Below are 21,897 nucleotides of genomic sequence, written 5' to 3'. Positions count from 1 at the left end.
GACAAAGGGTTGAAAGAAATTCGGCGTGAAGATGCTCCATAAATGAAAGTCTGAAGATGTTACTCCTGAAAACGTCTGACTTGGCCAACTTTTCGCTGTTATCTTTCTTCGTTTTGGAAAGGCTCCCGATGTTTAATTTGCCGTGAAATACGAAATACGTGACTGAACGCCTAGATATTTCTCCGATGGGAAGAGTATATTGATTCAGGGTGTCTGAATAAAACGAAATAAAGTTAGCCCATTCACTTTTAGGAAAGCAGTCGGTTGACCTTGAAATTTTGATACATTCCAAATGTTAGGTTGTGCCGCTTGTCAGCACATTTTTGGGTCTTAAATCAGAGCTACGTTACAAGTTGTAGGTATATAAAGTTCTTAGTAAATTCTTAGTAAATTTAAATTAAAAAATTTTCGTTTGTTCACCTTTTTGTATCGATAACCCATTGATTTTAAAAAGCGCTTTCGCATGTGTTAATACAAATTATATATTCAAAATCTTCTTAATATTCTTATTTTATATTGTTCGACAATTGTTTTCATACGAGTGGGAAGTTGAAATGGGTTATTACCATTTGATCCTTAATTATGTTTTGTCGTCTGTAATTGCCCCATTCGTACTTTCAGCGGCAGCTGCATTCAAATTAACGGGTAATTTGTAGTCCATTATCAGATCCATTTATGGTATCTCGAATCCATTATTCGCCAAATTATTGAATAACTACCCTTGAAATATATGAATAATTTCGCATATTTTTTATGCCAGTAGCTAGAATTGTTTTCAAACTCAAGATAGACTTTATTTGAGGATTTTGACTTCGTGCCTTTGTACTGAGGCCAGTTCGCAGTAGAAATACTCAGAATAATAGCAGAACAACTCATAACTTTTCAATTATACACGAGAAGGTATCTTGTATAAAAAAAATCTACCTGAATAATTCTTCAGGCATTGTTTAATGATATCATAGATTTATGGGAAAGATTACTCGTATATTCGTGAATTATATGACATTAAAGCGTCACATAATGATTCCAATTAACAATCCGAAATTTTATAGGTGAAAGACTGATCCAGTTCGCTTCCGAAAACCTAGTCACAGAAATATTAATCCACCCATCAGTTAGCACGCTTGTACAGTGTGTTCGAAACCTATTAAGCAGCTTTACTAGACATCGCCACATCATACATGCAGGGTATACCTTCGCCGCAAACGGTTCCTGGATCTTACAAGTGAGTACACCCTTGTAAAATTTCGCCACGTGTCAGACTGGAAACAACAAGTCAGAAGAATTGTCGTTCCAATAAGTCATATCCCAGAGAAGTCGAAACATCCAAACGCAACTGTAGACCGGTTTAAGGATCATTGTCCCTCGGCAATACAAAGTAGCGCTAAATATTCCTAACGGAGGAGGGCGTCTTAAACGAAACCGAGGCGAGGTTTTGAGAAATTCTTATCACGATTCGCCATCTATCCCGCAAAGACTGAACCAAAACCTCGCTTTCTCTACAGACTGTTGTTGTTGCCAGTTTGATATTTCTGTCGTGTCCAGTTGGCACTGGGAGTTCTATTTGCTGAGACTTCTTCGCCTGTTTTGCACACTATTCGTAAGGGTAATGTGATCTAAATAAAATTTTATTCTTTATAGGATGGAACATTTTCCTTGGCGGATTTCTCAGAAGCCTTTCAAGAAATCGACGTTCAACGCGTCATTAGAGCCTACGAAAATGGCATTTCCTTCGACATACATTGCTCTCCTGAGGGAGAATGGATGAAACTCCCTAAGGAATCTTTCACCCGAGGATGTAAATTGAGGGTTAATCCAGATGATGTGTTGGATTCTGGATCACCAGCAATAGCCAACTTTGTAAACTATATATCCCCCTTCTTAATTCCTGCTGAACTAGAGAATATCTTAGAGAGCTCAGATGTAGTAGGAAATATAAGATTTTCCAGGTAAGGATGGTAAAGGAATGTCTTGGTTCAAGATCCTTGAATTGGCTGCACATATAAGGTTTTTTATACAGAGTGTTTCATAAACATTACGAACAAACTCAGAATCGGAAGGTCCTGTAGGCCCTTGTTCGGAAATGCTTAGTTTCCAAGGAACAGAGCGTTACATGTTTTCCAAATTGATAAAGAGTTTGTCAACCCATGAGGACAAGACTGGACTTTTGTATCCTAGCTGGAGGCGGCCATTTTCATCAATTCTTATAATAATCAAATTGGAATACACAGATTAAATTATTATTATTATTCTTTAAATCTCTGAACTCTTTAGCTTCTCAAGATAAAAAAAAACTAAAATGAGTATACTATTATAATTTCTTATTTCCAGGCCCACACTATATGTATTCCCAGGAGGCCAAGGTGATGCCGCGTTATTTGGTATCAATGGGTTCAACATGCTTGTAGATGGAGGATTTAGCAGAAAAGCATGTTTCTGGGATTTCGTCCGTCATTTAGACAGGTGAAAATTCATTCTTCAAAAAAAAAAAACGAAGGAATCACATGATAATAAAAAATATTTCGATAACGTTGGAAGATACGAATGATACATCTTTTGAAATTCTCCTTCCATTTCAGATTGGATGCAGTGATGCTCACAAGACTGAATAATAGTAATGCCAACGGAATAGGAGCTGTGCTCAGAAGAAAAGCTCAAAATGCTGTATATCCACAAATTGGACACTTCTTCTGCAATATCCAGGTGAGAATCACAAACTTGAAACATCATAGTCTCTCAGTAATGTTCGTTATTAATCCTTATTGAATTTCCAGAACCGAAAAGCGAACCTAAGCCCTGACGGTGACAAGGACAAGGACCCTCTGGTGGTGAACCTCTTAGAAGAGGGACAAGAATTGATCTCAAACCTCCGTAGCCTAGAACTGAATCCTCAGCTGTGTTACCGCGATTCCGAGCCTATAAATCTGTACCATAAAGTAGGCCATGGAACTTTAGATATGTACGTAATCAATCCTGCCAAAGATTCTAGAGAAGTCAAGGAATTTTTACTCAGATGGAATAGTAACGACCACAAACTTTTCGCCAACCATAAATTCAGTAGGGAATGTATGTTACCTTTGCAAAATATCGTATCTATTTGTGCCCTCCTTGTTTGGAGACCGGCAAATCCCAACGATACCATCACCAGGATACTATTTCCTGGGAGTGCACCACAAAACAAAATCTTCGAAGGGTTAGATAGACTCAAAAACTTAGAGTGTATCAAACACACTGTTTGTACAGAAAGAACCTTAGCTCCTCCTCCTAAACTGAAGTCCAAAGAGAATATTCTGGATAGGATAGTTCCTCCAGAAAAGCCTAAATCCGAAATGAAGAGAAACAAACCAAGACAAACGCCAGAGAATAAACTAATAGAGGACAACATCAAAAATGGTCTTCAAAATGGTCACGCTGAGAAGACTGTTAAAAAATCCGGATCTATTGAAAGCGACAAGAGTGAATCTAAACCGCCAAAACCAAAACGAGAAGAAAATAAACTGACAGAAAGTAATAAGCAAGAAAAAGAAAAAATTCAGAAGTCTAAACCTGATACCAATGGTGTCAGAATGAGACAGAAACCTTCTGAGAAGAAACCCTCACCGCCTACACCTAAAAAGACTGTAGATACCAAAAAATCTGAATTGGATAAAGAAACCACAAACCAAAGAGTGCGAAGTAAAGTTTCTCCTAGTGCTACTCCAGCCAAGAGTACGAAAGATGCAACAAACAGGAGAGTTTTAGATAAAAGCCGAACAGCACCGAAAAGAGAAGTGAAAGAGGCTAAGCAAACAGAGAAGAAAGAAGAACCAAAAAAAGTTGAGAGAAAACCAATTTCTAGACGACCAAAAACCGACATGAAATTACCACAAAGTCCAGTCAAGCGAGCAATCAATGGTACACATAAACCTGACTCGATATCCAGAAAAGGTAAACTCGACAGAGATGTTACAACAGACTCCAGCACTGTCAGTACTCCATCTGTTGATCAGGACACTCTCTTAAAGAAAGACTTGTCTAAGCTCACACCAGAAGAAGTGCAGCAGCTCAAAGCCCAAGAACTAGCTGAACTCAAAGAAGAACAAGAAGCCATCAAAGAACTAGAAGCCGTATTCAGAAAAGGTGACAAAATAACTGAGGCATCGTCAGATCTCAGAAAAGTCAAAGATATTTCCATCGATGACAAAACGGATACTGAGGAATACCTCATTGTTGAGAAAGAAGTAATTGAACCAAGTCAACCAGAAGAAAGCGAAGCCGATGCTAAAGAAGAAGAAACTGTTAAATTAGCGAGGGACAGTGAAGAAAGTGAAAAAAAGAGAGATGAATCTGAAACGAAAGATGATCTCGATAAAGACCGACAAGTAGATACGGAACAAGAAGAGAGTGGCATTGGCGAACAGGAAACTGATATAGAAGAAGGGGAAGAAATTCAGGAAAATGAAATTTCAAAAGAACCCTCTATTCAAAGTCCAGAAGAAAACAAGAGAATCATTTCAAAAGATGAAGAAATGAAAGAACAGGCACTAGAATCTCAGCCTGACGAAAGAGTGTCCGCTAACATTGAATCAGGAGCAACAACAACAGCTCCAACACTACCAGAAGATGAAAGAATACCTCTCAATGAGATCAAAGAAGATATTGTAGATCAAATCGAGGAAAAACATGTGAAAGAGGAAACTAAAGAGAAGGAGACAAAAGAAGAGATCCCAGTCATAACTTTCACGACCAAAACTGCTGAAAATATAACCAAACTACCATCTGTTGTAGGCATACGCTTAGATAAGGAGACCAGGATTAGGGATATAGTAAAAACACCAGATGAAGTAGCAGACTTACCTGTTCATGAGGAAGTTGATGTAGAACATTTGACCGAATTTGCGCATGAAAGGGTCAAATCTAAGGATGAAATTTACGGAGATTCCCTTGTCAAAGACGAAGGGCTTACTAGTCCGAAGAAATCAGAAGAAAGTCAAAAAGAAGAAGAGAAAATAGATGCTGCAGAAGAAAAAGTTTCAGTTGTTCCTCAGGTGGCTAAGAAAGAATCAGAGGTTGAAGTCACTGAAGAAGCAGATAAATCGAATGTAAAAGAAAGCCAACCTTTAGAGAAGAGTCCACTACAAGAAGAAATCGATGTGCATGTTGAAACAACCATTAAACCGGTTGAAGTTGTGGAGAAACAAGATGATACCAAAGAAGATGATTCAATCGAGCTGAAGGACGATACTCGGGAGAAAGAATTATCTGTGGAAAAACAACCCTCTGATAAGAAAATCCCTGAAGAACCCAAAGATATACCTCAAGCAATTCCGCAGTCTTCAGAACTACCCAAAAAGGACATAATCGAAGAGGAAACAATTCCCAAAGCAGATGCTGTTCAGAAGAAGGAAACTATTGAGGAAATAGTCCAAAAAGATTCAAGTGAGCAGCCAACCATCGATCAAGAGATAAGTAGTATCTCCAAGATAAAAGAAGTTAAAGAAGAGAAAAAAGAATCGAAGGATATCGATGAAAAATACGAAAAATCTGATGTGTTAGTAAAAGATTCGAAAGAAAAGGAAAAATTGGAGACAACCATACCTCAAATTCCAGAAGTAGAATTAAAGTTACAAAAAGCTGATATTGTGGAAGAAGAATCAGAAAAACCCGATGAAGCTGATGAAATATGTACAAAACAGACTGAACCTTATGAACAAAAAATTCACCACGAAGACGAAAAAGAGTCCACTGGAAAAATTTCCGGAATAACCACACCGGTAGAAAAGAAAACCATTGAATCAGCAGTAACAGAAAAGAAGGAAAGTGTCCCTGAAAAGGATAGTCCAAGCAAAACGCAAGATGAGAGTAGTGACAGAAGAGAAAGTGTTGATGATGTACAAAAAGTTGAATTATCAGGTGAGACTCACCAAGAAGCCAAAATTATACCAGAAAAGGAAATGAGCTTGTATTCAGAGTTGAAACAAGAAGAACTGAAAGCAGAGGAACAAGACAAAGAGCAGGAGAAAAAAGTTGCAGATGAACCCATCGAGACTTCACTGAAGAAAGAAAAAGATGAGGAATCTCATGAGGTTGACGAAAAAACCTCTGATCTGATATCAAATGCAAATGTTGAAGAAAAGGCGGAGAAAATACAAACGAAACCTGAACAATCCGTGAAAGTAGAATCTAAGAAAGAAGAAATCAAAAATTTAGGTGATCTTTCAATAGACGAAGCTGTTACTGGAATGCAAGACGAAAAATCACATGAAATTCCAACGGAAAAAGTTGAGCAATCTTCAGATGAGAGTTTGATAGGAAAAGAACTTCTGAAGCAAATAGAACATCCCGAAGAAAAAGACGATCAGAAAATAAGTGTAGAACAAACGATAGATTCCTCTCAAAACGAACAAGACCAGACTCTACACACTGTTCCAGAAACGAAAACCCATATCCCTGTTCATACAGAGTTGGACAAGGAAGAAGCAAAAGAAGAACGAAAAATGAGCATAGCTGAGAAAGAAGAACGAAAAATGAGCATAACTGAGAAGGAAGAACGAAAAATGAGTATAACTGAGAAAGAAGAACGAAAAACGAGCATAACTGAGAAAGAAGAACGAAAAATGAGCATAGCCGAGAAAGAAGAACATCAGCTTAAACTAGAAGATGAGAAAGAAATGGAACTTGGAATGTCTGCTGAGTCCTTGCGGAAAGGAGATGAAAAAACTGGTTCAGAAACGAAATCTGAGACTCCTGTTCATTCAGGGTTGGACAAGGAAGTAGTGGAAGAAGAAAGAAAAAAGAGCATAACTGAGAAAGAAGAACAGCAAAAACTGGAAGATAAAAAGGATGTAAACATTATATCCGTTGAGTCCTTGCCGAAAGAAGAAGAAAAGAGCCCAAAACCTATTTCACAAACGGATTTGGACAAGAAAGAAGTGAAAGAAGAACGAAAAGAGAGCATAACTGAGAAAGAAGAACGAAAAGAGAGCATAACTGAGAAAGAAGAACGAAAAGAGAGCATAACTGAGAAAGAAGAACGAAAAGAGAGCATAACTGAGAAAGAAGAACGAAAAGAGAGCATAACTGAGAAAGAAGAACGAAAAGCGAGCATAACTGAGAAAGAAGAACATCAGCAAAAACTAGGAGGTGAGAAAGAATTGGACCTTGGAATATCTGCTGACTCCTTGCGAAAAGAAGATGAAAAAACTGGTTTAGAGACAAAATCTGAGACTCTTGTTCATTCGGAGTTGGACAAGGCAGAAGTGGAAGAAACTGAGAAGGAAGAACAACAAAAACTGGAAGGTGAAAAGGAATTAGACATAGAAATAACCACTGAGTCCTTACCGAAAGACCAAGAAAAAAGTCCAAAACCTATTTCAGAAACGAAAACTGAGCCTGTTGATCACTCGGAGTTGAGTAAGGAAGAAGCTAAAGAAGAACGAAAAATGAGTATTCATGAGAAAGAAGAACATCAGCAAAAACTGGAAGGTGAAAAGGCAGTAGACCTAGAAAAAACCACTGAATCTTCGACTATCGAAGAAGAAAAAACTGTTTCAGCAACGGAAACCCATGTTCCTGAGCATTTGGAGTTGGACATGGAAAAAGCGAAAGAAGAACGAAAAATGAGCATACCTGAGAAAGAAGAACATCAAGCAAAACTCGAAGGTGAAAAGCAGATAGATCTAGGAATAACCACTGACTCCTTGCGGAAAGAAGAAGGAAAGACTACAGAAACTGTTTCAGAAACCAAAACCGAGACTCAAGATCATTTGGAAAAAACAAAAGAAGAACGAAAAATGAGCATAATTGGAACAGAAGAGCATCAGCAAAAGCTAGAAGATGAAAATAAAGCGGACCTAGGAATAACCGCTGAGTCTTCGCAACACGAAAAACAAGATACTCCACAAACTGATTCTGTAAGTAAAATCGACCCTTCAGTTCACTCAGAAACGAAAGAAGAACGAAAAATGAGCGTATCTGCGAAAGAAGAACATCAGCAAAAACTAAAAGATGAAAAAGAAGCAGAACTAGAAAAGTCATCCGAGTCTAAAACAGTTGCAGATTCAGAGAGAATGTCCGATGAGAAAATTGAATCTTGTGAAACGACCCAGTCTGGAAAAGAAGAAAAAAGTGCAGGAATCGATGAAGATTCTTCAGAATTGAAAAAATCACGAAGTCCTTCACCATCCAAATTATCAGAAAGAAAATCTAGTAAGGTCGAGCAAGAATTGAAACAACAAGTCGCAGATTCTATTGAGCCAAAGAAAGAAGAACATAAGGAGAAGGACATGCAAAAAACGGAAACGAAAAAGGATGATGACTTTACAGCAGCTCAAGAAAAACAAGATGAAAAAATTGTTTCACCGGAAAAACTTCCGGCTGATCATAGGGACGAATTGAAGGAAACTTATCTCGAAAGAGATGAAAGTAAAGATTCAGCTGAAAAAACAGAAGTATCCTCTGCTGCGAAAACGAAAGAAGATTCAGAAACTGCTTCAAAAGAAGTTGCATCAAAAGATCTTGAAAAACCTGGTGCACAAACAGAAGAGAAAGAATCACAACAATTGAAAGCAGAAGAACAAGAGAAGGAACTGAAAGACACAGTAATGAGATCTCCAGAAAGACGAGAAAGTTCATCAGATCAAGGAAAAGCACCAGAAATTATTCCGACTGAAGAAGAAAGGAAGAGTGAAGATTCAAAAACAGTAGGAGTTGAGGAACAACCAATAATCGATCAGGAAACTAAGACTTCCGAACAACAGGCTCCAAGTGTGGAATTGAAAGAAGAAACAGATACTAAAGAAAAAACTGAAGATAAAAAATTGCAGGATGATATTGAGAACGATCAGCCAAAAATGATCTCGAGTGAGAAAGATTTGCATGAGAGGAAGGACAGTATAACGAAAACTCCTGAGAAAATAGTTGAGAAGATTGCTCCAGAAGAATCTGATGATATAACAACTAATCTTCCAACTGTAGAAACAATTGCTACTACAAAAGTACCAGAAACTCCTATATCACCTTCTTCAGATGATTTAATCAAAAAAGAATCTATAACCCAATCAGAAGAACAAAAATCAATATCACCTACAGATAAAGAAAAATCTCCAGTTGTTCAGATTTCTCCTTCAGAAAAAGATGCAGTGCTCAGCGCTAGCGCTCATGAATCTCCAGAAAGTTCAATTGTTAGTAAACCTTCCGAAGATGTAGCTCAAGTTCACGCCAAAGAACAAGAAAAGTTAGAAGATGAAAAGTTGGAATCTCATACCATATTATCCGAAAAAGTGGAAGTGAAAACATCCCCAAGTTCAGATGAGAAGGAAAAATCAGATTCCCAAAAATCTGAAATAATCGAGAAGAAAGAAGTAGAGTTACTAACTGGAGAAGAAAAATCGATCAAAAATGAAAAAATTGAAACGACTGAAAAGACGATATCTAAACCTCTTGAAGATGAAATCTATGAAAGAAGCAAGAGCCCAGATAAAATTCAAGATATATCTGGTAAATCCGAAGAACAGAGTATCGACGCCAAATCATCAGAGAAAAAACTGACTGTCGATGAAGAAAAATCAGGAAAGAAAGGTGAAGATGATTCTGAAAAGGATGATACTTCAGATATCAAAGTGTCATCATCACCAGTTCAACAAACTACACCAATTAAACCAATAGAAAGCACTGCCGATTCACATGATAGAAAATCTAGTACTGTAAGTCTCAAAGAAGAACTCGAAATATCCCAAACTGAAATGGAAAAAGAAGACAAGGAGGAAGATGACCGAAAAGCTTCTATCGAGAAAATAGAAAGCTCTGAATCGTTCCTCACGCGCAAATTTAGCGTTGTTCATGCAGAGAAAGAAATATCCATAGAAGCTGAAAAGGATAAAGAAAGTACAACCTCTAGTACTGAAATTAAAGAAAAATCCCCTGACAGCATTTCATCAGGAGAAACATCTACTACGGTCACTACCGAAAAAGAAACACCACAATCAGCAACTAAATCTGAGAGTAAATTTGAAGAGGATCAAGAAGATTCTGCCAAAGATAGCACACCGAAAACAAAAGAAACTGATGAAAAACTTGACTTAAATGAGCAGAAGATCCCTGAGAGTACATCACATAAAGATATGGAACAAACAGAAGTTAAAGCTTCGACTTGTTCTGTTGATCTTGACGACGATATCAAAACTAAAGAAGAAACATGTACACAATTAATTAGCGAAGGGGATGAAAAGCTTCAGAAAGATATCTCATCTACAGAAGTAAAATCTCCAAAAGAAATTTCTAGAACATCATCGCCCTTAGAACCAGAAAATAAAAAAGTGGCGGAAGAATCTACTCATGATAAGACCAAAATATCAGTCGATCAAGTAGAAGCGCAAACACTTGTGGAAGAAAAGAGACCATCAGTTGGAGATGTGATCTCTGATAAGAAAACAACCGCCCTAGAAACAATTTCAAGTGAGAAAGAACACAAATCATTGGATAGTGAAAAGGAAACCACAGGAGGAGAAAAGGTTGCTTTGGATTCAAGTAAGCATTCTGTAGAAACAGAGAAATCCACAGCCGAAAAATCCGAGAAAGCAACACCAGAATTGGAAGTGAAAAAAGAAATCGAAAAAGCTGATGAGAAAGCAGATTCTCCAAAGGATAAACCGATTTCACCAGTTGAAAAGCAGAGTCATGACAAAGATATCGAAAAAGTTCATGATATGGAACAAAAAGACAATAAATACGCTTCAATGTCAACTGAAGAGGCAGAAGAACACAAAGACATCAATTTGAATCGTGAGTTAAAATCGAAAAATGAAGTTGAGAATGTAATTGAGAAAGGTGGAGAGAAACCCGTTCAAATTGATGAATCTGCCACAAAAACACCAGAAGATACGGAAAAAGTTGAAATTATTGAGAAGCAAGACCATGAAACTGCTGAAACGGAAAAAGGATCTATAGCCAAAAAAGTCGAAGAACAGAAACTACATAAAGAAATGCCACTGGGTGATATAAAAGACTTTTTGGAACAGGAAAAACTGCACAGTCACAAAGAGAGAGGTTCATTAGGGGAAATACCTACAGCAGTAGCAACAAAACTCGAGGAAAAACGTGAGGAAAAGTCAGAAATGGGTGAAGAAAAGTCAGAAAAAAGTTCAAGTGAGACCCCGCTATCGATTGCTGAGCAAAAAGAACAAAGAGAAGATGATTTGAAACCTAAAGTAATCAATCAAGAAAGTGGTATTACAGAACCAAAAGATAATCAAGAAGAAACATCAGAAAGCAGGCCTTCTTCTATCATTTCTGATGACAGAATCATGAAAACTGAGAAGATCAAGATAGATCTAACTGATAAGCCAGAACATGCTGAACCTGTTCTTCTGAAATCAACACCGGAATCTCCAATCATCAATATTGTTCCTCAATTGCCCGTTCTGCCTACTGACATCGACAAAGCAGAGTTAGGCAGGAAATCACCTGCAGAACGCGAAGAAGATGTCGCCAAAATCGTGGCTAGTGTAGCAACTGTCCTTAAATCTGACGCTCCGTTGGAGGTGTTCCACAAACAGATACCCCTCTATACGACAGAGCTCAGAGAAACTCATATTACAACATGTGATTCCCCAGTGACAGAGAAGGACATTCATATCGAATTGCAACAAGAAGCAGATTGGAAGGATCAAGAAGCGGAGTTCTTAAAAGATTTGGAATCCAGCATCATAGAAGATAAAAAAGAACAGATTGAAGAAAGTTCAAAGACTGAAGAACCCGAAGATTCTGGCACAGTTCATAGAATGTTAGTCACAGCATCGAGCGAAGATGGTGGTGAAGAAACAGAAATATGTCCTCCTGGAACTATAATATTCTCCAGAAGTTCTGAAAGCTCTGGAAGATCATCTCCTGAAAATATGTCCAGAAAATTGTCCCAAACTTCATCGAATCTGGATACCATATCTGATCAGACCACCGTCAAGGAACTGACAGATGCATTATCCAAAAAAGAACCTGTAATCGAAGAAGTATGCAAATCTACGAAGGGAGTTTTGGAGGGAGCACGCCAATCAGATAAAGACCATGCCACACAACAAATCTATCCTGATATAGATTTAAAGGACGAGGTAAAATCTCTGGAAGATCAAATAGAAGAAGCAATCAGGACGGATAAGAGGAAGGATGAGGGCAAAGACGAGAAGAAAGAAGATAAACGAAGTGAAATACAAGAAATTCTAACCGAAGCCCTGCAAGACGTATCTCGGGATGCTGAGGACGTCAAAGAAACGGTTGCCGGTAAAATTGGAAATGTCTTTGGTAGCATCTTTTCTGGAGCTTCCAAAGTGAGCGAAGCTTTGAGCCATACATTAAGTGACAGTGTAAAAGTTGTTGAGTCTAGCATCGATGAGGGATTAAAAAAAGTAGAGAGTGAAATTGGCGAAGTAAAACATAAAATAGAAGATGCTGAATCTAAAGTGGTGGATACATTGGTAGAGAAAAAAGAAATGGCTGAACATATTGTTGCCGATCATTTGAGGGAATCAGTCTCTGCTCTGAGTGACACTATTGATAAAACAGATAAAGCTAAGGACTCCTTAGTGAAACAGACTGAAGACACTTTGGATAAGATGGCTGCTCCCTTGAGAGAAACACTAGGAGATGCCCTCTCGAATTTAGCTGAATCCCTGAAGCATAAAGAGGAAAGATCAGATACGGCACATAAAGAAGAGAAAGAAAGTGACTCGAAAGACAAACCAACAATCAGTGAAGATGTAGAGACAGATGAATTTAAAAGATGGGTTGTAACATCCGGAGGAGAAATAACTCAGCAAATCTATCCTTCTTTGAAGGACGACTTGAAAAATGTTACAGACAAAGTCGAAGATACCATAGGTCAAATAAGTGGTGGTAAGAAAGAAAGTCCTGTTGATTTGGAAAAGCCACTGGAAAAAGTGGAGGAATCTATCACATCAGTTATTAGTGATGCTACAAAGGAAATCGAAGAAGCTCTAGGGAAGCTTCAAGATACTAAAGATATTTCGAGTGAAGAGTATGAGAAAAAAACTGAAGCATCCCCTTCCAAAGAAGAAAAGAAAGAAGAATTAGTCAAGGATATCGATCAAAAAATAAGTAGTACCATTGAAGATTTAGGTGAAATTGTTCAAGACACCAAAAAGGCGGTTGTTGATCATATATCTGACAAGGAAAAATCGCTCAAAGACGAAAAGGAGAAAAAATTGGAAGAAATGAAGGAAGATGTCAATGCAAAGGTAGAAGAAATAAAAGGAGATCTAGTCGATAAAATTGAAGAATCAAAAAAGACTGTTGAAGAAAAGATGTCTGAAATGGAAAAATCTGTTACTGAGAAGAGCGAAAACAAACTCGACGAATTCAACGAAAAGCTTGGGAGTACTCTTGAGAAATCTGATGCTGCTTTGGGTAGTATCGAGAAAACTGTTGATGAACTTACTCATATTATAAGCGATACCAAAGAACAAATTGGAGATTCAGCAACAAAAGATGTGGAAGAAACAGTTAAAGAAATCGAGAAGATGGAAAAAGTAGCTAATATTCCTACAGAGGACTTCAAAAGTCTCAAGGATGATATTTCGGGTATAATTCATGATTCAGGACTTGAACCTTCGAAAGAGTCAGCCAAAAACATTGCTCAAGAATCCAAGGCTTCCCATGATACTGTGAAGGAGCATCTGATAGAGAAAGCCCAGCCAACTTCTATTGAGGAGAAGAAACTAAAAGATGAGACTTCTGAATCAGAACATGGTAAAGACTCTTTACTGAGTAGGTTAGAAACGAAGGCTGAGAATATGATCAACTCCTATACTGACGAAATAAAGGATACCCTCTCTGGAACTGCAGAAGAAGATGCCAAAATGTCATTTGAATCAATAAAGCATGATATTGATGTGAAAGATATGGAAAAAGAAATGTCAGAGTTGATCGATGCAGAAAGCAAAACTGCACAATCTGTGATAAGTGAAATTTCTAATATAGTGAAAGAAGAAATAGATAGTTCTTTGAAAGATCTCGGTGGAGCAGAGAAGACCATAGCACAAGAAGTAGCAAAAAAATCGTCCGATATATCAGAGTCCTTAAAATCAATGGTTGACACTGGCCACTCTGTCAAAGAAGAAACCAAAAGTACGATCAAAGACTTGGGTTCAACGATTGCTGAAAAATCTGAGGAATTAGTAGAAAAAAGTAAAGGAGAAATTGAGAAAAAAATTTCTGATGTGAAAACAGAAGTGGAAGGGACCAAGACTGCCATTATTGAGAAGGCTGAAAGTGTATCAAAAGACATCAAAGATACCAAGGATAAAGTGGAGGAAACATTCAGTGAAACCAAAGAAACTGTAGAAGCAAGTATATGTAGTATTAAGCAGGATCTCGAGAAAGAGAAAGACGCTCTCGTTAGTGCAGGGAAAGAAATAGAATCAGAAGTCAAACATGCCGTTGAAGATGTATTTGATGCCGGTAAAAAACTATTTGGAGGGCTTTTCGGAAGCAAGAAATCCAAGGATGAGAAAAAGACTAAGGAAGCAGAGAAAATATTAACAGATACAAAGGTTGATAAAGAAGACAGTACGCAAAGTTGTATACAGAAAGATAACAGGGTCACTTCAGAACTGTCTGGATGTATTTCTTCAGATGGCAGTGATGAAAAATGTGAGGTTGTAGTTAAGGATAAATGTGATGTGATGGGAACTCTAGGATTAGGTAAATCTGGTGATATTTCAGAGACTTGTGATATTAGCAAAGGTGATGTACAAACCCATTTAGGCTTAGACGTTAGTCAAGAAAAGAAATTATCTATATCAGATGTTGAAATTTTCGTTGATGAAAAAGGTGAAGATTCCAGCACGACTCACGATAAAAAGACTGACAAAAAAGATCAAAAAGAAGACAAAAGTAAGGTAGAAATCGTCACGAAGGAAGGATTAGATGATAAACCTCATATCAAAGCTGAGGATTCAGAAGTCGGTACTGTTTCATCACATGAATCTGAAATCGAAAAACATATCACAGATGTGCCTAGAAAAGAGCTATCTTCTCAAGATGTCCAAAGTGTCACATCTACCATCAACGCCCAGAAGCCGCCCTTTGGTAGTGATAAGGTCAGCGATAGTGAGGATGATTTCACCTCACAACTACATCACAAAATGTCCGAGCAGATGGATCCTATGATGATGTCGTTTTACGGTGCTCTACCAGATGACGACAGGGACGCGGATGACGGAGATGACCTTTCAGGAAGATCTGAAGTGCCACTCACGCATCTGCACGATCTGACCAAGGCTAAGTTTGATGGCAAGAAGTTCAGTGCCGCTACGGGAGGTCTAGAATTTCCTGCTCAAGATCCGATGACGTCGAGCTTTTACGGAGAATTACCAAGTGATAAGGAGGATAAGGATCCGATTGAAGCTTGGGGAAAACCACTGGGTCTACCAAGTCCTGCTCCTCCAAACGAAAAAAGCACGCCGAAGAAAGAAAGGAAGCTACCTTCAAACGTTATGGCCAAGAATAGAATAAATGATGACAGGGCAAGGTCGGAGTCTCCTTCTAAGAATAAGAAGAAGATAAATCCTGTGTACGTTGACCTCACCTATGTCCCCCATCATGGAAATTCGAACTACGCCTACGTCGATTTCTTCAAAAAAGTCAGGGCGAGGTATTACGTTTTCTCTGGAATTGAACCTAGTCGAGAGGTCTACAACGCACTTCTTGAAGCAAAGCAGACGTGGGAGGATAAAGATTTAGGTGAGAATATTTTTCGTTTTTGAAAATTATGCATATAAAATAGTGCTCAACCGATTCATTACAAATTTTTGAATTATTTTTCCAGAAGTGACCATCATCCCAACTTATGACACCGATGTGCTGGGCTACTGGGTAGCTGAGAACGAAGAATTGCTGACTAAATACAAGATCGATCTATCACCGTCAGCCAGCCGATGTACCATAAATCTGCAAGACCATGAAACGTCATGTTCAGCCTATCGCTTAGAATTCTAAAGCACCGTTTCCCCAATCAGCAAACTTGGTTTCTACAAACGCTCTTTTCAAAATTGAACGCAACGAACCGTGGTACGAAACTGGCCAAAAAAAGAAACACTGAATCCATCTCTGAAACGTCCATTTTAATACCATAATTTAAAGCCAAGGTATACCATATATCTTCCTCGTTTGTACCTCCTTGTAAAAGATATTTATCCTAATCTAAAGCAGTCTTCACACGCCTAGCATAGACCCAAGTTTAAAAGTTAGGTAGTTTTGAGAATTTAATCGTTGGATGCCATAGACTGGTTTTTCAAGAAAGGGCAAACCAAATTTAGAATACTTTGAATTTATCGAAACACTTGATGTTGTGAACTTCAGTGTTAAACTGCGACTGTGGAGTCGATTCTTAAATTTTGAACATTAGAATAGAATCAATTCGAAATTTAAACTTTAAGCTATAAAGATCAATAGCTTAGATTGCAAGAAATAATTAAATAGATAGCATTAACAACAATAGACAATCTTCCTCGCATAATTTTAAACATTTTTATTTCATCCAATTAGCACCGTTTTCATTGATCCTTATGTTTTGTTGAATGCTCGTGCTATATAATTATTTCTTTCGCTTTGAATGTTACATTTTACTGTGTAATATAATTTTATGTTATCTAGTTCCTCATATCTTACCTGCGTATATTTCTGAATAACCCAATGAATTTTACCAACAACTAAAGGGCCTATCAATACTTGTTTGTTTATGTTTGAGCCTCCGGAAGAATTACTGTTGTTTGTAACTAGCCTCTTTTTCTTTGAGTTGAACCAACGTGCAAAAAACGAATTCCCATACATACAAGTGCCACTTATAGATTAAAAATGAAGGAAACACGGAAAATATCGGATTATTTTACCAAAAAAATTGCTTGAACCAACGGACTAGAAGCGCATTTTTAATATACATAAATTATACATATAGTGGTTTGGACATAACTGTAAAAATTGTTTCTTGCATGATTAAGTGTGGTTGAACTCAAGAAAAACTAATGAATTTTTGTGATCGAGCTTTTGAATGGTACACAATACAATAAATTAAATATTGTTGACTATATATGTAAGTTGGTGCTATAAGAAGTTTGCCTTGAAAGGTTTTTCACAATAATATGTGCGACACCTGGTTTGTAGAAAATTTTCAAATTGGAAAAAGGTTTTGGGCTTATCTCCATATTGACTCTCTCTTCCTATGAATTACCCAAGATTTAAGCAGGTACTTAAAGAATGAAATGAGAAAAAAACTGAAAACAAGGGAGATGAGAATAAATTGAAGATTAGCCTGTAAGGTTTCGTATCTACAGACGGAATAGAATAATTCATTACAGTTTTATAATCACCCACAATCAACTAATCGTATTTATTTTTCCGATCAATTAATTTTTAATTTATGATACTATATTTATTTTTAAGCGCACACATTGATGGCTTGATCTATTCCTGTAGATACGGTTGACGAAGAAGTGTAACTTTATATTTTGTTGGAAAAACATGTAAGTCACTTAAATTTTTCTAAGTATATTATGAAATCATATAGCTTCTAGTCAAAGTCCTATCCTTTAGCTTAAAAATGTTAGGAGTAATATATATTCAATTGCATTTAATGTATGGGACATGTATGAGAATAAAGAGTATGTAATAATAATAACCTATTAATTTTCTGGAAATTCCTATGAAAAAATTTGCCTATGCTGATGTTGTTTGATGACCGCAGTGATCTCCATTCTACCCTAGTCAGAAATCAGAATTATGAAGAGTAGACTCTTCAAAGAAGAGTCTACCTGTTCGAATATTATGATGTTTCAGGCCCAGGTCAGCATTACTTGCAATTCTGCACTGTTTGTTTTTTCAGAAAATCGGAAAAGTTTTACTAAAAGCAAATTGTTCATTGTTTCATTATATTCGATAGAATTACGCGACTATCCAGGTATATATCATAAAGACATAAAAATGCAAACTGAGACGAGCCACTAATAGAATAGAGCTTCTAGGCACTTGGTATAAAGTATAAATAATATAAATGAATATATATATTTTTTTAGAGACGAGAGAAGGCAGATCGCGAATGCATAAAAATATTCCTTATGCGCGTCTGTAACGCTTTTTCTCATCATTGGGATTTGGGAGCTTGTAAAATCAAATGAGGCAGAATTTCACGGTAATAATGTTTTTGTGACGACATTTCCTTCGTAAAGGCTCCTAAACCAGTTCACTAGGCAGTGAACTTCTAGGCAAAATTTTCCATTACTGGATTTCGATTCAAATATGGATTTCAAATTCGCGCCAAACGTTGACAGACGTGCTGTCATTGGATTAAGCTCTCTCATTGGTCTAAACGATTGCATATTGTGTAATTGTCAAACGTCGAAACAGAAGAGACGGACTAGATAATTGACAATTAGAGGGTGTTGTCATCCAAAATGTTTATTTTTGCTCAAATGTGAATTTTCCAACGAAATCGTACTAAATCTCCGTAGTAAATAATCCGTGTTAGTGTTAAGTAAATTTTAAATAACTCAAACTGTACAAAAATGTTTTTCTTCAAAAAAAAGAGTCACCAGGAAAGTCCAGGAGTTGCTGTAATAGGTACCCCAACTAATGTAAACCATGACATTCATGTGAGTGTTAATAAGGATGGCATATTGGAAGGATTACCTTCGGCCTGGTGCCGACAGATTGGAAAACAAATCACCAAAGAGGAACAAGAAAATAATCCAATTGCTGTGAGACAAGTGCTTCGATACTATAATTATTCCATGAAAAAACTAGAAGCAACCCCGCAATTTAAACCTTTAGTTACTGAAAACTATATCGATGAAGAATCTGAGGAGATAAGTAGGTTTGAGAATTCAAAAGAAGCTCACACTAGTAGGGAATCAATTTTATCTTCATGTTCGGAATATGAAAATACCAGGTGAGCTATTGGTGGAAGAGAATCAATTCATGAATTGTCTATTGTCAAAGCTTACTCATTTCCTGTACAATTATTTGGTAGTATTTAATTAATTTTGAAATGACTAATTTCTTAATTGCTCAACCCTGTCTTGAAATCTGCAAGCAATACAGGGTGACAAAATAATCATTGTTTCAAGTACTTCTAGATAAATTTTCTCAATCTAGTCTTGAGATAATATTATTGTAGTTGTTATTGAAAGTATGATATCCAAATTCAAAGTAAAGTATGAATTAGAATTTTGAGTTCATTTTGATGTTTTTTAGGCCAGGAACATTACCCTCAACACCAAAAAACAAACAAGATGAACAAAATTTAATGACAATCAAAAATTTGGCAAAAAGTATTGAAAACTTAAGTATTAATGAAACAGTAGAAATAAGGAAAAAATCAGACACCAGTGATGATGGTTTTATAAGGAGAAAAACTGGAATGACCGACGAAGACTACATGGTAGAATTAAGGAAATTATGCAATCCAGGTGACCCAAATCAATACTACTTGAAAACAAACAAAGATTTGGGCTCTGGAGCATCTGGAATAGTTTTTGTAGCGAAAGATCTTAGGACAGAGCAAACTGTTGCGATCAAGGATATCGATATGAAGAAACAGTCCAGAAAAGAGTTACTAGTCAGCGAGATTCGAATAATGAAAAATTTCAAACATAAAAATTTAGTTAATTTTCTTGAAGCTTTCGTAATGTACGATGAGCATTTATGGGTTGTGATGGAACTGTGTGACGGTGGCCCTTTGACAGATGTAGTCACAGAGACAGTTATGAAAGAAACTCAGATAGCAGCAGTATGTTATGAGGTTTTACAAGCAATCAGTTACCTGCATTCCAGGGGTACAATTCATCGGGATATAAAATCTGATAATATTCTGTTAGGAATGGACGGCTCTGTTAAAGTTAGCGATTTTGGTTTCTGCGCTCATGTAATCGGTAACGAACAGAGGGAAACGATGGTTGGAACGCCTTACTGGATGGCGCCGGAAGTAGTTACCAGACAAAAATACGGAAAAAAAGTGGATATCTGGTCATTAGGTATAATGATAGTTGAAATGTTGGACGGGGAACCACCATATTTACGTGAACCTGCTCTTAGAGCCCTATATTTAATTACTGTTAACGGTAGACCAAAAATTACAAAATGGGATAGCTTATCTCTGAACTTAAGAAGTTTTATTGATTGGTGCCTTCAGGTGGAAGTAGATAAAAGAGCAACCGCTGAAGAACTATTGGAGCATCCATTTTTGGAAGACAGAGCTGACTTGAAGTCCTTATTACCTTTAATCAAGGCCGCAAGGAAACAGTTGCATAAAACTAATGATATTTATTGAGAAAAAGTCCCTCATCAAGCAATTTGAAAGGCTGTCCATGCATTTTTAGGATTAATTATATTTAAGAGAAAAAAATTTACATATACATTATTGGTTTTGCAAGATTTTTTATTGTGCCTTTATCAATATTCGACAAATTTGTACCTATAAATTATAAATATATATTTTATGATATACCTTACCCAAGTATTTTATTATACTTTTTTAATTTTATATGATATTTGAAGTGTGAATAAAGGGGTGCAGTTATGAGATACATTCTTTTCCTCACCTAACATCCATTGCGAATTATAACTGGAACAATAAGATCTTCACCTATTCATTGATTACCAGTTCTTTCAAAAGGTGTACTGCCTGATATTCGCGGACAGACTGCATTTTTGATTTTTTGGACTGAATTTCACTCCTCACCCGACTCATTTCCAATTCTTTCCTACGTTTCAGACTACACGATTCCAAAACTAAACCTTATGTTCCAACCCTTCTTAATTTCGAGAAAAGGGACAAGGTAGTCTGCCTGGAATTGGCGCACTATTTACTACTTTCAAGGAAGATCTAGTTACCGATCCTTCAATTAGTTCCCGATCTTGATCTTCTCATGAAAATATGTATTTCAAATTGTATAATAACAGGCCACGAAAGTTGCAATAGTATGTTGCATGGAATTCAGTTTAAAGCCCTAGTTGTGAATGGGTGAAAGAAGCAGAAACGATTAATGGGTCTTTTGGTGAATAATGATGATGATTTATAAATTTCAGAATGGTTTTAGGGCTATACATGCAGTTTCTTAATCGTTGTTGAATTGGGTTGTGAATTTTAGGTCAATCTAATAAATAGAACTTAATTCATTATCTCACATTTTACTATTTTTTTTTAATTTCACTTAAAATTTTTTGGTAACTTTGAGAAGACTCCATAGATTTTCTTTTTCTATGTGGAAACGATCAATTTTTGCAGAGCGAGATGCCTTCAATATCAAATATTTAGGCTTTATTTGTGAACAGTTTCATTTCTTACAATCCCTTCTTCACTCACGAGTTTTTTTACTGGGATTTTTCCGAGCTCTTATTGGATCTTACGCCAAATTGTATGGTTCCCTGCTCAAACTCTATGCTCAAACTTTTCACCTCATACTACACATGCTTTCCTTTTTGTTATGCCCGTTGTCAAAAGAATGTTTCTAAATTGATGCGAAAAATTTCAAAGGGCAACTAAAATAAAAATTAAGGCGGGTCTTTCATAAAACTTTTTGTTCAAAACCCCTCTCCCTCCAAGTTAAAGTCCTTTGAGGTCAAAAATTAATAACTATACAGTCATCACGAGTTGTTTCTCCTTGATTTCAGATAATTCGGATTTACGTTCGTATTTAGGATATATGTTATAAAGGATTTTTCGAGCTCAGCCATCTTGAAAGTTCTGTATAGGTGATTTTTTGTGAAATGCCTTATTTTCAGCAGTTCTACCTTCTGTAGACAAGAAGACTCCCCTATAAAAACACCCTGAATAAACAATATTCGTTTTTAACAGACTGTTTTCACATTTAAGCGAGTACTTAACCAAACAGGTTCTTTGACTTTACCACGTGA

General features: G+C 36.8%; 2 protein-coding genes across 2 annotated transcripts in view; both read left to right on the top strand.

The window, feature by feature from the left end:
• The window catches only part of LOC123319374 (microtubule-associated protein futsch), a 107,236-nt gene extending 89,571 nt beyond the window's left edge, over window positions 1-17,665 (top strand). The window contains exons 3-8 of the mRNA XM_044906292.1: window positions 1,053-1,225; window positions 1,642-1,949; window positions 2,332-2,463; window positions 2,580-2,703; window positions 2,775-15,732; window positions 15,818-17,665. Coding sequence (XP_044762227.1) covers window positions 1,053-1,225; window positions 1,642-1,949; window positions 2,332-2,463; window positions 2,580-2,703; window positions 2,775-15,732; window positions 15,818-15,987 — 13,865 coding nt within the window. The 3' untranslated portion in view covers window positions 15,988-17,665. The remainder of the gene's footprint in view (window positions 1-1,052; window positions 1,226-1,641; window positions 1,950-2,331; window positions 2,464-2,579; window positions 2,704-2,774; window positions 15,733-15,817) is intronic.
• Window positions 17,666-18,377: 712 nt separating this feature from the next.
• On the top strand, window positions 18,378-20,565 carry LOC123319373 (serine/threonine-protein kinase PAK 1). Its single transcript, XM_044906291.1, has 2 exons — window positions 18,378-18,931; window positions 19,237-20,565. The coding sequence occupies exons 1-2, from the start codon at window positions 18,549-18,551 to the stop codon at window positions 20,309-20,311; spliced, it is 1,458 nt and encodes a 485-aa protein (XP_044762226.1). The 5' UTR covers window positions 18,378-18,548; the 3' UTR covers window positions 20,312-20,565.
• Window positions 20,566-21,897: the final 1,332 nt, after the last annotated feature.

This window comes from Coccinella septempunctata, chromosome 8 (assembly GCF_907165205.1).
Source record: "Coccinella septempunctata chromosome 8, icCocSept1.1, whole genome shotgun sequence".
Lineage (NCBI taxonomy): Eukaryota > Metazoa > Arthropoda > Insecta > Coleoptera > Coccinellidae > Coccinella > Coccinella septempunctata.
This window is presented reverse-complemented; position numbering and strand designations above follow the sequence as displayed.

Coding starts and splice junctions, on each gene's coding strand:
- LOC123319373 (XM_044906291.1), top strand. CDS start 18,549: ATGTTTTTCTTCAAAAAAAAGAGTCACCAGGAAAGTCCAGGAGTTGCT. Junction 18,932..19,236: donor TCGGAATATGAAAATACCAG/GTGAGCTATTGG, acceptor GATGTTTTTTAG/GCCAGGAACATTACCCTCAA.